The 17,057-nt window shown below is 42.9% G+C and overlaps 1 protein-coding gene across 6 annotated transcripts; it reads left to right on the top strand.

The window, feature by feature from the left end:
- The first annotated feature begins 33 nt into the window (after positions 1 to 33).
- Positions 34 to 16,135, top strand: LOC112217875 (WD repeat-containing protein 20). 6 transcript variants are annotated; one of them, XM_042300922.1, is made up of 6 exons: positions 35 to 980; positions 3,359 to 3,432; positions 3,604 to 3,723; positions 7,806 to 7,988; positions 12,937 to 14,331; positions 14,889 to 16,135. In XM_042300922.1, the coding sequence occupies exons 1-6, from the start codon at positions 956 to 958 to the stop codon at positions 14,940 to 14,942; spliced, it is 1,851 nt and encodes a 616-aa protein (XP_042156856.1). In that variant the 5' UTR covers positions 35 to 955; the 3' UTR covers positions 14,943 to 16,135. The 6 variants fall into 6 exon arrangements, with proteins under 6 accessions (XP_024234242.1, XP_042156856.1, XP_042156855.1 ...); XM_042300921.1 differs by having other exon boundaries at positions 3,356 to 3,432; XM_024378474.2 differs by lacking the exons at positions 3,359 to 3,432; positions 3,604 to 3,723 and having other exon boundaries at positions 34 to 980.
- Positions 16,136 to 17,057: the final 922 nt, after the last annotated feature.

The following is a 17,057-nucleotide window of genomic DNA, read 5'->3' as shown; positions in this document are numbered from 1 at the left end:
TCACAAGGGGTGCCTGTCACTCAGGGGCCAGAGGCGTCCTGATAGCGTCTGTCAGGCCTGGACCAGCAGGCCCAACCATAGCCTTTCCAACCATCTGCTCCCACCAGAAACCTTCGGACAGACAGACGCAGGGCAGAAGGCCTCCGAAAAGATAACAGGCAACAACTATTTTTTTGGCTAGTGAGATTGAGAAAGAATAACTGATGTGTTAGAGTAATGGTTCAGTTCCAGGCCACGGAAACTGTGTTGGGAGATTGGCTACAGAGTTCACTTCCACAGTCTTTGATCCTGTCTATCCTTAATACACATGTATGTCTATAGAAAGAAATCATTTTGCTTGGTTTTACCTCAACAAGAGGGCCTTTTTTGTGTCCTAATGGTAACACTACTGCTGATATAGTTATAATGATGATATAAACAAGATGTGGAATATGTTGATTTTGTTTGAGTGGAACATGAGTAGGCTATTTTCTCTGCATTGTTGGAAAGGGGCCGTAAGTGAGCAGTTCACTGTTAGTTGACACCTGTTGTTTACGAAAGCATGACGAATACAATTTGATTTGATTGATTTGAAATTAGAAAATGTATATAATGGAGAATGCAGTACGATGCAACTCGTGTCTTAATTTTTAGCAGTCATCATGGTAAGACTAATGTCAAATCATGAACTAACAGAAAATTATGGAAAAGACCAGAATTCTCCGGCATGTGTGTTTGAGCAGAGACTGCCCAGAGGATGGCACTATTAGCAACAGGCGAGTAAAGCAGTATGTATCTAGTTGTTTGGAGAAGTTGCATCTCCCCTGATGTCTGGAAACATTGAGAGGCAACTGCTAGAGGAGACAGAACAATTCAATTTTGACTCAGATCATGATATGGGGAACTTATGGACCGGACAAATAATGAACGTTAAGGAATACATGTAATCGCTTGCAACTCTGATGATTGGGACTGGATGACTCGAGTATGCAATTTGAATGGTAATAAACGTATTTAATTCATTCAAGCGTATCCTTACATTTGGGTTAGACGTGTTCCCTGTGATTTATTTTCAATTCAGAAGAATTGTGATCAGATAAAATAGAGATCTGATGTTGCATGGATGAAGAGTGGGCTACAGAAGAAAATAATGTAGTAGGCTCGATCAAATTAATTAAATATGAATATCCACAACATGAATATACATTTCACAATTGTAAAATGGTCATATCCAAATTGAAGGATTACTTTTTTAGAACTACTTCGACATTTGCAGCATTCACAAGCGTTTTTCGCTTGATACCTAGCCTAAAGGCCACCAGATGGCGATATTGAGCCATTTCATCTTACCTTTGGATGGTTTCACATCATACACAGTTTCATTCACGTTTCATAAACTGCCTTTGGATGGTATGATGAAACGACTCAATATCGTCATCTGCCGGCCTATGGGCTAAGGTAAAACATGATTCAAGGACCGAATTCTCCACAATAAGAAAGTATATGTCCATGCAATTCCACTGGAACGTTTTGCTACCTAGACAAACTATCACATGCATTTTGTTGAGGGTTTATTAATGTATTTTGCCTCACCAAATTCCTCACTTCTCTCGCTAAACTGAAGTATTAACACATTGAAGCTTTTAGCGCGTTGGTTGTGGTCTCAACTGAGGAGCGCATGCTCTATCAGTACCAGTCAAAAGTTTGGACACACCTACTCTTTCAAGGGTTTATTTTTTTCTGCATTGTAGAATAATAGTGAAGACATCAAATCTATGAAATAACACATATGGAATCATGTCGTAACCAAAAAAGTATATTTTATATTCTTTCAAGTAGCCACCCTTTCCTTGATGACAGCTTTGCACACTCTTGGCATTCTCTCAACCAGCTTCAACTGGAATGATTTTCCAACAATCTTGAAGGATTTCCCACATATGCTGAGTACTTGTTGGCTGCTTTTCCTTCACTTTGCGGTCCAACTCATCCCAAACCATCTCAATTTGGTTGAGGTCGGGGGATTGTGGAGACCAGGTCATCTGATGCAGCACTCCATCACGCTCCTTCTTGGTGAAATAGCCCTTACACAGCCTGGGGGTGTGTTAGGTCATCTGAATTGGGTTGAGGTCAGGTGATTGTGGAGGCCAGGTCAGCCAAGCAGGTTAAGTGTGCCTTGAATTCTAAATACATCACTGACAGTGTCACCAGTAAACACCCCCACACCATCACACCTCCTCCATGCTTCACGTTGGGAACTACACATGCCGGAGATCATCTGTTTACCTACTCTGTGTTTCACAAAGAGACAGAGTTTGGAACCACAAATCACAAATTTGGACTCATCAGACCAAAGGACAGATTTCCACTGGTCTAATGTCCATTGCTCGTGTTTCTTGGCCCAAGCAAGTCTCTTCTTCTTCTTATTGGTGTCCTTGAGCAGTGGTTTCTTTGCAGCAATTCGACCATTAAGGCCTGATTCACGCAGTCTCCTTTGAACAGTTGATGTTGAGATGTATCTGTTACTTGAACTCTGTGACAGCATTTATTTGGGCTGCATTTTCTGAGATTGGGTAACTCTAGTGAACTTATCTTCTGCAGCAGAAGTAACTCTGGGTCTTCCTTTCTTGTGGCGGTCCTCAGAGAGCCAGTTTAATCATAGCGCTTGATGGGTTTTGCAACTTCATTTGAAGAAACTTTCTAAGGTCTTCAAATTTTCCAGATTGACTGACCTTCATGTCTTAAAGTAATGATGGTCTCTCATTGCTCTTTGCTTATTTGAGCTTTTCTTGCCGTAATATGGGCTTGGTCTTTTACCAAACAGGGCTATCTTCTGTATACCACCCTTACCTTGTCACAACACAACTGATTAGCTCAAACGCATTAAGAAGGAAAGAAATTGCACAAATCAACTTTTAACAAGGCACATCTGTTAATTGAAATGCATTCCAGGTGACTACCTCATGAAGCTGGTTGAGAGAATGTCAAGAGTGTGCAACACTGTCATCAAGACAAATGTTGGCTACTTTGAAGAATCTCAAATATAAAATATATTTGATTTATATAACACCTTTTTGGTTACTACATGATTCCATATGTGCTATTTAATAGTTTTGATGTCTTCACTATTATTCTACAATGTAGAAAATAGTTCAAAAAATAAAGAAAAACCCTTGAATGAGTTGGTGTGTCCAAACTTTTGACAGGTACTGTATATATATATATTTTTTTTTAAATGTTTAGCTCACATTATACAATTTAAAACTATGTATTAAGGTGTCTGTAATATAATACACGTACCAAAAATGAATTTAAACATTATTCAAGCATTTATATAACTTCCAAATCTTTTTTTTTTTTTTTTTTTTTTTTTACGGAGGAGGAGTACCAAGATGGGTGCGCGTTGGCTTTAATACCCAGTCTCGGTCTATCATCCAGGATGAATACATATCGTTGGTAAGATCCGGGTTTTGGACAGGATGAACGCCAATTTCCAAGATGGCTGCGGAGGGAGGAGGGAAGGAGATGAACGAAATTAAAACTCAATTCACCACTCGGGAAGGTGTCTATAAACTCCTCACTCACTCCGAATATAGCCGCCCTAACAGGGTGCCTTTTAATTCACAGGGCTCAAATCCGGTAAAAGTCTCATTCGTGAACGTGAACGACCAGTCAGGCAACGGCGACAGAATCTGTTTCAATGTGGGCCGGGAACTGTACTTTTACATCTACAAAGGCGTAAGAAAGGTAAACAGCACTCAAAGATGACAACTTTTATTATTAAAAAGCTAATGTGCGTGTTCAAATGCATAGCAATGTGCTGTCCAGTTTAGAAGTTTCACTGACGTGCGCAGATAGCTAGCCAGAGTAGGCCACTTAGCTATGGTGGCTAACTAGCTAGTTAGTAGCATCGCCACAGTTTGTTTTGCCCGCACCCTGTGGAGAAGTGCTGGTATGTGCATATCGCCCACCTAGTTAGCCAACTAACCGGTTCGATTCAAGTGAATGGCCTCTTGGACTGTTTGTTTTCTCTAGCTATGTGAATATGCACGCTTTAACCTTGGAGCTGCCCGTCTTCAGTTCTGACATGTTGATTGACATCTTCTGCAGTTGCAGAGTACGTTAAATGCGACACGTTAAGTAATATACATATTGTGTATTTTGAGGTTAGAGTGATAACTGACAACAGTGGTGTGTTTTTAGTGCTCTTTTTTTATTTACTCTGCACAGGTTCTTTGCGATCATAGAATAGTCAACTACTCTATAGACAACTAGTTATGTGTCCTATGCTAGTCCTTCAAGGCCCCAAAGCCAGCTTGGTACTGTTTATTGTGAAAGTGTTTGGTTGGAAGCGAGCTGTGTTTCTGGATGATGATATGCAAATGTTTTGTCTGATAGTGGCAGGGATGATGTCATTGCATCGAGCTGTTTAAGGCATCTCGTGATAATGACGATGATGATATGTCCTATTGTTTGTGTCTTCACATTTCTAAACTTGTTCAAAACATAAAACAAGTTAAACTTACATCACATTGTCAGACACCATTAACTTATCGTGTGTTGTGGCTGCTTGGGCATTTCTATTATGATGAGGAAGATGTTGGACTGCTTCTAGGACTTGCTGTGTTGGCCTAGTTGGTGTTAACATGGGGACTTCGAGGATGGAGTAGATTTGTGTGGGTGATTGTAAGATATTTTAAGTTTAAGTTATCACCTCAATTTTTGCAAGTGTTTCTGACTAATGGATGTTGGTTTTAGTGGTATACCGGGGTATTTGGAAAGGCATGGGATGGTTTTTCAATATCGTTGTAATAAGTCTTCGAACATTTTTAATACATTTGAATATTTGAAGCTACTTTTCAAGTAAATAACTGCAGTCAACTTGTGTAATATGTTAATAATTTCAGCTGTCACATAATGTTTCATTATGAAGCTTACCGTTAGGCCCCAGTCACGTGGTGTTTGTTTACAAGCACACAACAAGGAGACCAGAGCCTTGTGAGTCACTCACTGTTGTGCAGGAAGCACTAGGTGATATAGTTTCAGTACGGAATTCACAACTAAATGTTTGCCAGCTAGATATCTTGTAACTTCTAAGTTAACTGTCTAAAATGTGCTAAATGCTCTGCAGTTGTGCATTTGATTTGCTAATTTAGTAGATATCGCTATCTAGCAAAGTGATTAGTTGCTTGGACGGTATCCAGATTGTTGTACCTTCATACTGACCTTGTGCGATTCCAGGATATTCGGTAATACCGGCACAAGGGGCGCATTTTTTCAAACCCCACTGAGCCTCTGTTATCCGAACGTTAGCAATGCTAACACGTACATGTAACATCCCATAGAGAATGCAAACTAAATGCTAACGAGCACATTGCAAACATTTTATACATGCTCTGACCTGAACTGTCTGCAGTTTGTCTGTCTGCAGGAGGGGATTATCTGCTGTTACCAAGAGAAGCTTGATTTTGGAAGAAGCTAACCACTAGGCTTTGGCGGTGTATATCGTGCTATTTGGCAATAGCCACGGTACATGACTGAACTGAGGTCTCTGTAGTCCTTCCTGTAATCAGCGAAGACTAGAGGGGTATTCTACAAAGCAGGACCAATGAGTTAGCCAGTGAGTTAACTTCCCCAACTATTTAAAAAAAAAAAAAGATAAGCAGGAAATCGGCATGGTCTAATTTGTCTGAACAACCAAAAACACATCTAATTTTAGCTTTCTTAATGAACCAGAAAATCAATAGTAATTTCTGGTGTTCAAAGATAGCTGGCTAACTCATTGGTCCTGCTTTGTAGTATACCCATCAGGTATAGGACAGCAGAGCTACTGCCTGACTAGAAAACCGAGCAAACAGCTGAGATGTCAGCGAGCCCAGTGGGTTGGCTTTGTGAATAGGCCTACAGTCTCTCGCTCATTACCAAAGACTTAGGACATAGCCTAGTCTGTTGAAATCTCTTAATTAATTTGATAGTGGCATTGGATTATATTTTAGCAGTGTCTGTGAGGACATTTCTCAGTTGATGACCAGGAGGCAGAAGGCTAAGCATCCTCTTGCCTAATTGGCAAAATGTTTTTTTTTTTCTCACTGACCCAGTCCAGTGTGCAGTCACTCACACTTTTATCTCTCTTATGCTGGAGTTCAGAGTTAGGTCTGTTAGGGATCATATCTGTGCCCCCTGTTGTGGCCCTTGGTGTGTGATTGAATTTGCCATGGTATTATTCATCTGATGGTACACAGATCAGCAGGATATTGTACTGGATGGGACACAGAGATGTTTCACATTAGTAAAAGTTCCGTGGATAGATTAGGGCTTTGGAACTGCATGGATCCTGCAAAGATCCTAATTTCATTAGTGCTGGCCCTGCTCTGACAGAACTGTCAACAGTCTTATGACAGCCTTACCTCCCTCACTGCCTCCGTTGGTCCTCTACTCAGTTAGACCAAGGTTTCCCAAACTCAGTCCTGCCCCCCCCCCCGGGGTGCATGTTTTAATGTTTACCCTACACAGTTGTGTAGTGCTTGGCAAAAACTAAAATGTGCACCCAGGAGGGGGGCCCTGGGATCTAGTTTTGGAAACGGTGAGTTAGACCACCAGAGGCCTACAGTATCAACCCTTGGGCCAGTAGGTTTCCTGGATTTCCTAAGAAACACTTGAAGTCTGGACCCCAGTTATAAAACTAGGGTCAGGAGGTTTTCCTGGTCAGTTCATGCTGACAGGAAAAACTATTGTCCCTCATCAATATCGCTACTCATCTTACGGGTGATAACCTAACCTATACTTTCCGGGGGCCTCAAATCCATCTACAGCGTCCTACTGTACCACCAACTGCCTAGTACCGACCAGCTGTCCACAAACTCGGTGCTCTTAGATGTTTTACACCTATGAATCTGACCACAGCAATTTGACAACAGCTGTTCTTTTGTCCTGCTGCCATGTTGTCCTGCTGCCATGTTGTGCTGCTGCCCTGCTATGTTGTCTTGGGTCTATTTATTTAGTGTTGTCTCTTTGTCGGGATGTGTGTGTTGTCCTATATTTTTATATTTTTATCCCAGCCCCCATCCCCGCAGGAGGCCTTTTGGTAAGCCGTCATTGTAAATAAGAATGAGTTTTTATCCGACTTGCCTAGTTAAATAAAGGTTAAATTTAAAAAAACTAAAAATAACTGACATAACCCCCTCAGTGTTTACACAAGCATCTGTCTGGTTAGAATCAAGTTGTCTCGCCATAAGCCTGTCTCTGCCCAAGACAACTGTTGGTAGACACTGGCACTGCAAGGTAACCTATATTTCCCCACTGGAGTGGACAGCTCTTTTTCTATCTGTCTGTCTGTGTCTCTCTTTTAGTCTGTCTCGCTCTCTGCCGGTGCTAATGATTGTTTGGGCAGCAGGACCGGTGTCTGGTGCCTCTGAGGTAGCCTAATAAAGTAGAATTTGCAGACATGCGATACCTCTAATGCCCTTGACATGATTGTCCTTGGGCAAGTTTGACAGAATGTTGCTACTTGCTAGGTAATGATTTGTAGGTCACCAGGATGTTTTTAGGGGGGGTTGTGTGAAGGATGGTGGAAGTCCTTGGAGAGAAGTAAAGGAAGCGGTGGGGCTGAGGCTACTTGAGTTCACTGCAGACAAGAGGTCCAATGCTTTCATGTCTGTATTTCAGTTGGCTAATAGGCCTTCTGTTGCATTACCACTGGTTCTCATTAGGTCAGTGCATTACCTGCAGGTGTTATAGTGACAGGAGTGGCCTTGTAAAATCACTGAGGTGTATGTTGAACTAAGATAATTGCTAAATGTGATTCTGACTGTCTTGTGTTTCTTCACAAGGCTGCTGACCTGAGCAAGCCCATAGACAAGAGGATCTACAAAGGAACGCAGCCCACGTGTCACGACTTCAACCCCCTCACGGCCACGGCGGAGAGCGTCTCCCTGCTGGTGGGCTTCTCGGCTGGCCAGGTGCAGCTCATCGACCCCATCAAGAAGGAGACCAGCAAGCTCTTCAATGAGGAGGTGGGTTCAGCAGAGTTCACTTTAGCCAGACTGGCTAAGATGAGTCTCCTGTGACTGAATATCCAGTAGAGGTCTACTCATTATGATTTTTCAACGCCGATACTGATTATTGGAGGACTTTTTAAAATTGATTTATTTGTAATAATGACAATTACAACAATACTGAATGAACACTTATTTTAACTTCATATAATACATCAATAAAATACATTTAGCCTCAAATAAATAATGAAACATGTTCAATTTGGTTTAAATAATGCAAAAACAAAGTGTTGGAGAAGAAAGTAAGTGCAATATGTGCCATGTAAAAAAGCTAACGTTTAAGTTCCTTGCTCAGAACATGAGAACATATGAAAACTGGTGGTTCCTTCTAACATGAGTCTTCAATATTCCCAGGTAAGCACTTGCCGTTTATTATAGGAATTATAGGACTATTTCTCTCTATACGATTTGTATTTCATATACCTTTGACTATTGGATGTTATTATAGGCACTTTAGTATTGCCAGTGTATCAGTATAGCTTCCGTCCCTCTTCTCGCTCCTACCTGGGCTCGAACCAGGAACACAACGACAACGGCCTTCCTCGATGCAGTGTTACCCATGCAGAGCAAGGGGAACAACTACTCCAAGTCTCAGAGCGAGTGACGTTTGCAACGCAATTAGCGCGCACCCCGCTAACTAGCTAGCCATTTCACATCGGCTACACCAGCCTAATCTCTGGAGTTGATAGCCTTGAAGTCATAAACAGCTGCTGTCAAACGCACAAATGTGCTGTTTGAATGAATGCTTACGAGCTGCTGCTGCTGCCTACCACTGCTCAGTCAGACTGCTCTATCAAATCATAGACTTAATTATAATATTATAACACACACACATACGAGCCGTAGGTCATTAATATGGTTGAATCCGGAAACTATCATCTCGAAAACAAGACGTTTATTCTTCCAGTGAAATACGGAACCGTTCGGTATTTTATCTAACGGGTGGCATCCATCAGTCTAAATATTCCTGTTACATTGCACAACCTTCAATGTTATGTCATTATTACGTAAAATTCTGGCAAATTAGGCGGCCCAAACTGTTGCATATAACTGACTCTGTGTGCAATGAATGCAAGAGAAGTGAGACAATTTCACCTGGTTAATATTGCCTCCTAATCTGGATTTCTTTCAGCAAAATATGCAGGTTTAAAAATATATACTTCTGTGTATTGATTTTAAGAAAGGCATTGATGTTTATGGTTAGGTACACATTGGAGCAACGCTATGCACCGCATCGATTATATGCAACACAGGACACGCTAGATAAACTAGTAATATCATCAACCATGTGTAGTTAACTAGTGATTATGATTGTTTTTTATAAGAAGTTTAATGTTAGCTAGCCACTTACCTTGGCTTACTGCATTCGCATAACAGGCAGTCTCCTCGTGGAGTGCAATGTGAGGCAGGTGGTTAGAGCGTTGGACTAGTTAACTGTAAGGTTGCAAGATTGAATCCCCCGAGCTGACAAGGTAAAAATCTGTCGTTCTGCCTCATTCCTAGGCCGTCATTGAAAATAAAAATGTGTTCTTAGCCTGTTGAGGATCTTGAGTCCCAATTGGGAACCGGCCCTCCCACCGTCAGCTGGAATGTGGCGCATGGAACGCAAAAAATATTCTTAAAAATATTTAACCTCCACACATTAACAAGTCCAATAGCTCAAATGAAAGATAAACAACTTGTTTATCTACCCAGCAAGTCAGATTTCTAAAATGTTTTACGGCAAAAACATAGCACATATTTATGTCAAACCACCACCGAAGACACAGCTAATTTCCATAGCCAAATAGAACAAAATATGCAATCACCAAACGCAGGATTAAAAGAAACATAATTTCACTAACCTTTTGAAATCTTCATCAGATGACAGTAATATAACATGTTACACAGTACATTTATGTTTTTTTCAATAATATGCTATATATATCCATAAATCTCTGTTTACAATGACGCGTTGTTCAGAAAATGCTACTCAAATGTCCGGAGAAATGACGATAGCTCCGGCAGATGCCGTCAGCTAACAAGGAATACACATCATAAACTTTGACTAAATATGCATGTTCTACATATATATAGAAAGATACACTTCTTCTAAATGCAATCGCTGTGTTACATTTATTTTTAACGTTACAGATTTCGTTCACTATGTAATAATATGAGACGGCGCTCAGAAATTAGCATTATGGCTCCTCTACTTCGGAGTCCACAGAAACCCATAATAAACACATAAATATTCCCTTACCTTTGCTGTTCTTCCATCAGAAGACGTGGAAGGGTTTATACTTACCAAAAACAGCTTTAGTTTTGAAGTCTGTCTTTCGGTGATCAAACACGACATATTCCGGTTGAAATGCGGCCAAAAAGTTGAGTGGATGCGCACCAAAACGTCGAAATTACATATTATATGTCGACTAAACTTGTCAAACTATGTTCAGAACACAGCGTTAGCATGTTATCTAGGTTCACAGCAATCCTGAGGACGATCAGAAACACACGCGTCGTTTAATCAATCTTGGAAGAAAGACATCACCCGAGCAGAGCGCGCATGAGAGTAACCTGTTTTTTCGCGTGACCGAAAGGTTTCGCCCGCCAAAACTCTTGTGAGCGCGCGATTCTCACAATGAGAAGCCCCATTGAAAGCAGAAATCGCGCTGAAGACATAGAAACTGTTCCCAGGACTGTAGGTGCTTGGGAAGGGTGGGGGCGATGACGTCAAAGTTGGGCCAACTTTTATGATGACAAGAGAGAGTTTGGGAGAATTAGTGCCCTGAGAGTTCTGGTTTACATAGAGACATAATTTAAACGGTTTTAGAAGCTTTAGAGTTTTCTATTCAATAATAATTTTTATATGCATATATTAGCAATTTTTGACAGATTTTTTTTCTGTTTACTATGGGCACGCAATTCCTCCAAAGGGGGCAGTAATCAGCCCTATCTTTAACAGTTAACTGACTGGCCTAGTTAAATAAAGATTAAATAAAGCTGTAAAAAAAAATGGCCAAATCGGTGTCCAGAAATAACGATTTCCGATTGTTCTGAAAACTTGAAATCGGTCCTAATTAATCGGCCATTCCGATTAATCGGTCAACCTCTAATATCAATGTACAGTGGGGCAAAAAAGTATTTATTCAGCCACCAATTGTGCAAGTTCTCCCACTTAAAAAGATGAGTGGCCTGTAATTTTCATCATAGGTACACTTCAACTATGACAGATGAAATGAGAAAAAAAAAATCCAGAAAATCACATTGTAGGATTTTTTATGAATTAATTTGCAAATTATGGTGGAAAATAAGTATTTGGTCACCTACAAACAAGCAAGATTTCTGGCTCTCACAGACCGGTAACTTCTTCTTTAAGATGCTGCTCTGTCCTCCTCTCGTTACCTGTATTAATGGCACCTGTTTGAACTTGTTATCAGTATAAAAGACACCTGTCCACAACCTCAAACAGTCACACACCAAACTCCACTATGGGCAAGACCAAAGAGCTGTCAAAGGACACCAGAAACAATTGTAGACCTGCACCAGGCTGGGAAGACTGAATCTGCAATAGGTAAGCAGCTTGGTTTGAAGAAATCAACTGTGGGAGCAATTATTAGGAAATGGAAGACATACAAGACCATTGATAATCTCCCTCGATCTGGGGCTCCACGCAAGATCTCACCCCGTGGTGTCAAAATGATAACAAGAACGGTGAGCAAAAATCCCAGAACCACACGGGGGGACCTAGTGAATGACCTGCAGAGAGCTGGGACCAAAGTAACAAAGCCTACCATCAGTAACACACTACGCTGCCAGGGACTCAAATCCTGCAGTGCCAGACGTGTCCAGGCCCGTCTGAAGTTTGCTAGAGAGCATTTGGATGATCCAGAAGAAGATTGGGAGAATGTCATATGGTCAGATGAAACCAAAATATAACTTTTTGGTAAAAACTCAACTCGTCGTGTTTGGAGGACAAAGAATACTGAGTTGTATCCAAAGAACACCATACCTACTGTGAAGCATGGGGGTGGAAACATCATGCTTTGGGGCTGTTTTTCTGCAAAGGGACCAGGACGACTGATCCGTGTAAAGGAAAGAATGAATGGGGCCATGTATCGTGAGATTTTGAGTGAAAACCTCCTTCCATCAGCAAGGGCATTGAAGATTAAACGTGGCTGAGTCTTTCAGCATGACAATGATCCCAAACACGCCGCCGGGCAACGAAGCAGTGGCTTCGTAAGAAGCATTTCAAGGTCCTGGAGTGGCCTAGCCAGTCTAGATCTAGATTTCAACCCCGTAGAAATATTTGGAGGGAGTTGAAAGTCTGTGTTGCCCAGCAACAGCCCCAAAACATCACTGCTCTAGAGGAGATCTGCATGGAGGAATGGGCCAAAATACCAGCAACAGTGTGTGAAAACCTTGTGAAGAGTTACAGAAAACGTTTGACCTCTGTCATTGCCAACAAAGGGTATATAACAAAGTATTGAGAAACTTTTGTTATTGACCAAATACTTATTTTCCACCATAATTTGCAAATAAATTCATTAAAAATCCTATCCTTTTCTGGGGTTTTCTTTCTCATTTTGTCTGTCATAGTTGAAGTGTACCTATGATGAAAATTACATGCCTCATCTTTTTCAGTGGGAGAACTTGCACAATTGGTGGCTGACTAAATACTTTTTTGCCCCACTGTATGTGGTTGACTTTCCTCACCTGGGAGGAAACTGTCTTCCAATGCAAATTAGAATATGACTGTTCCGTTCCCATATCCACACGATGTGTTGGGCATCTGTTTAGGTGTTACGGTAGTGTGACTATTGGAACTTAGACAGGTTTGGGTAGCATGTCCTCGGTTTAAAACGTTTTCTTTTGAATGCATGTTTGACAACACTCACGTCTACGTCTCTCCGTCCCTTACCCTCAGAGACTCATAGACAAGTCTGGTGTGACGTGTGTGCGGTGGGTCCCTGGCTCAGAGAGCCTCTTCCTGGTGGCTCACTCCAGCGGCAGCCTGTACCTGTACAACGTAGAGCACACCTGTGGCACCACACCACCCCACTACCAGCTCCTCAAACAGGGCGATGGCTACGCCGTGCACACCTGCAAGAGCAAGTCGGCCCGCAACCCCTTACTGCGCTGGACAGTGGGTGAGGGGGCGCTGAACGAGTTCGCCTTCTCCCCCGATGGGAAGTTCCTGGCGTGCGCCAGTCAGGACGGCTTCCTGCGTGTGTTTGGCTTTGACGCGGCCGAGCTGCATGGCACCATGAAGAGCTACTTCGGTGGACTACTGTGTGTGTGCTGGAGTCCAGACGGACGCTACATAGTGGCTGGGGGGGAGGATGACCTGGTGACAGTCTGGTCCTTCTCAGACTGCAGGGTGATTGCCAGGGGCCACGGCCATAAGTCGTGGGTGAGCGTAGTGGCGTTCGACCACTGTACGACCAGTGTGGAGGACAGCGACCCGCCCGCAGAGTTCAGCGGGAGCGACGAGGAGTTCCACGAGCAGATCCATTTTGCAGGTGGGCGGGACCGGGCCAACAGCTCCCAATCACATCTCTCCAAGAGGAACTCTACAGACGGCAGGCCGGTCAGCGTGACCTATCGCTTCGGCTCAGTGGGACAGGACACCCAGCTGTGTCTGTGGGACCTGACTGAGGACATATTGTTCCCCCACCTGCCCCTGTCACGCACCAGAACTCACACAAACGTTATGAGTGCCACCAGCCCCCCAGCTACTGGGTCGGCCACTAATACTACTACTACTACTATTACTACTACTACTAACCCACCTGGCACCAATGGCAACAACACCGTGAGCAGTAGCAGTGGTAACAGTGGCACCCTCTCTAACTCAGTCCCCGCTCCCCTGCCGCGCTCTAACAGCCTGCCGCACTCCACTGGCCCCGCAGGGGGCAGCACCACGCCTAACAGCCACATGAGCAGCAAAGGAAGCAGCATCATCGACAGCGCCTTCATCGCCACCGGGGTCAGCAAGTTTGCCACGCTGTCGCTGCATGACACACGCAAGGAGCGCCACGAGAAGGACCACAAACGCAACCACAGCATGGGCCACATCAGCAGCAAGAGCAGTGACAAGCTCAACCAACTGAGCTCTGCGGCGCGGACAGCCAAGGCGGATGCCGCTAAGACTCTGGGCACGCTGCTGTGCCCGCGCATGGAGGAGATTCCTCTGCTGGAGCCACTGGTGTGTAAGAAGATCGCTCATGAGAGACTCACTGTGTTAATCTTCCTGGAGGACTGTCTGGTCACAGCCTGCCAGGAGGGCTTCATTTGCACATGGGCCAGGCCCGGGAAAGTGGTGAGTCTAGACCCCTAGCCTCTACCCCTTTCAACACTATGCCAGGTCTGGTAAAATGGTGAGTCTAGACCCCTAGCCACTTCCAACCGCTAGGGAAGATCTCAATTGAATCCTTCTCGAAACCTATTGGATGAGAAAGCCAGAGGTCCTGCCCCTCTGACCTTCTCCAATGGGTTTTGAGAAGGAGATGAGGACGCAAGGAGTATGCAATTGAGATCTTCCCCTAGACACTATAGTTTGACATCTGGCACCTAGACTAGACACTTCTCATAGATTTCTGAAAATGTTGATTGACTATTGATTGGCAGTTTAGGTTTGCTATGCAGCATCCTCTTTTGCCCACTGATACCCTTACAGGGATGGTTATCAATCCAGGAGCTTAATTGGCAATTTAGAAATGTTATGGATTTGTTTTGGTGCTAAAAACATTTTTTGTGATGATGATGGTAACCTACTGTTTCCCATTGATGACAAGTTTCAAATAGCATTGTTGTTTCCTTTCTGAGTGTCCAAAAAGTCTCTCCTCCTCTAACTCATTCCCCTCTCCTCCCCTGCAGGGCTTACTGCCATCTCAGAACCCGACCAACTCTCCTAGTGGGACTGTAGTATAGCCCTGGTGCTAGTGCTGCTAAACTAAACCGAGCTCCACCAGACGACAGATGGGACAGGATGACCTGGCCACACCTCGCCATAGCCCATTAGTGCTGTTCTTCACTCTCACACCTTCACCACCACTGAAAGTCTCTTTTTGTTCTGTTCGTCTTTAGATAGGATAGATAGCTTACGTGGGCCAGTGAGGATAGGTGGAGAGGCCCACAGTCTGAAAGGGGTGTAAAGGATCATGCAGAAAGCTTGAAATGGTCCATGAGCATTGAAACTGTTGTTCAGGGACAGGAGGCTGGCAGGGCTGTGTTTTATTTGTTTCCACCTCTGTTCCCCCTCAACCTTCTCTAGTCCGCTCCAGAAACAAACCCTGGAAGAGCTCGGGCTTGTTTTCAGACTCTCTAATAGCTTAGCCCGGTGCAGAAACACAACCCCTAGCCACTACTACTTCTGACATTTTGTGTAGATCTGAAATATTTGGATAGGTTTAATCAATATGGTAGGAGCCACATTTCTTCCCCTATCCAGTCCTCAGATCTACCTGAGTACCTAAGGGTTAGGGGCTGTTTAGGGACAGGTGCTATCTCTTCTCACTAGTCCCTCATCCCTGACTAACCCTGGTACAGTTTGATCTCATGTTCACAGCAAAGGGAGACCAGAGGAGTTAGCTTCCTTTAACTACAAGAATAAAATAAACTGTTTTTAATTTATATCAGAACATCACACCTTGAGTATTTTGCACTGATTATTTTGTTTCTTTCTGTTCTGTGTTCATTTTTAATTCATAATTATAATGGGACAAAAACAAGATATTTGAAGACAGCCTTTGGATGCACTTGGGTTGATGCGAGGTATCTGTATGAACGCTGCAATCATAGGGGTCTAAAGAAGGAAAAAAATGAGAATTGTTTGCACTTAATAGTTAGAGAATGGCTTTACAATTTTGGAGTGTGCAAGGACTCCCCTGACAAGGCTGTTAAAAATATAAATAGAATGAAAACCTTTTTATATCTATTGAACATTTATTTTAATATTATTTCAGATTTAAAAATGGGCTCTGTATTATATGTAAATATTGTATTTTGATGATTTATGGGTGAAATTATTACACCAGTTGGAAGTTCTTCATTTCAGAAAATAGTGATATTTCTAATGCAGAAAAATATATACATAATAATATTAAAAATTCATCTTGAATATGCAGGTTGTTTTTGCTTTTCTGTTGTACATAAAGAGAATTCAGGTGTATTTTTCTTAATGATATGTTTGTCTCCATGGAAACCGCTATCTAATAGGTAGTGCTGAAAGCTAGCCTGTTGCTGCAGACCACTATGTAGGCAGGTATGTCCACTCCCAAAATCACCCCTGCACCCTATGCCCTTGCGGAGACCTGGATTATGTAGGTAGATATAGCACCACATTTCCCTGAAACACTTTATTCAATTTTCACTATATTGCTTCTATGCCTATCCAATCCTCTCAGATTTGCACGAGGGCACAGGTCGTAGGTGCTAGAGGTTGATTTAGGACCGGGCCATAGGCTAAGCTAGGAGCCGTCTAATTCAGCCATCACTCAGAGCTCAGGTAAAACATGGAAGACTACTGCTAACATAGGTCTCTCACCCATTAATAGGTACCAGTACTCTAAACGTGTCAATTCACTTACCTACCTAGTATATAACAAATATAACATATGCCTGAACTGGCGTTATGGTTGTGTGGACTATGGCGGTACAGGAGTTATGTGATCCAGACAACTGACACTTCTTGAACATCAATACTTGGTGGTATGAGTGCTCGGGCTAGCTCAGGGGAGTGAAACGTTCACATCGGAATGTATTCGGTGAAAATGGTCTATTCATTGCATTGCTTAAAGCTTTGTAGCTCTAAGGTCATCTTCCAACCATTGCTGACAATGGACTTCTATAAGCATGATCGTAGTGCTACGAAGCTTCCGGGAAGTTCGCCCCTGACAGTTTCACCTCCCTGAATAGGGAGGATGTGATGCACCCAGGTAGGCAGTGGAAGGATTCTCCAAGGTCTAACAGTGGGAGTGTTTTTTTTCCCCCACTGTGTGACTCCTATTAAACAGCTTTGATAGACCTTGTTTGTCTCTGACCTCC

This window comes from Oncorhynchus tshawytscha, linkage group LG18, assembly GCF_018296145.1.
Source record: "Oncorhynchus tshawytscha isolate Ot180627B linkage group LG18, Otsh_v2.0, whole genome shotgun sequence".
NCBI lineage: Eukaryota > Metazoa > Chordata > Actinopteri > Salmoniformes > Salmonidae > Oncorhynchus > Oncorhynchus tshawytscha.
The sequence above is the reverse complement of the archived record's forward strand: the minus strand, read 5'-3'. Positions and strand labels throughout refer to the sequence as shown.

What these genes read in the sequence shown, in the direction of transcription:
- LOC112217875 (XM_042300920.1), top strand. Translation starts at nt 3,475, where the DNA reads ATGGCTGCGGAGGGAGGAGGGAAGGAGATGAACGAAATTAAAACTCAA. An exon ending in TCTACAAAGGCGTAAGAAAG is followed by an intron (nt 3,724 to 7,805) that starts GTAAACAGCACT and finishes TTTCTTCACAAG; the next exon opens with GCTGCTGACCTGAGCAAGCC. An exon ending in GCAAGCTCTTCAATGAGGAG is followed by an intron (nt 7,989 to 12,936) that starts GTGGGTTCAGCA and finishes CCTTACCCTCAG; the next exon opens with AGACTCATAGACAAGTCTGG.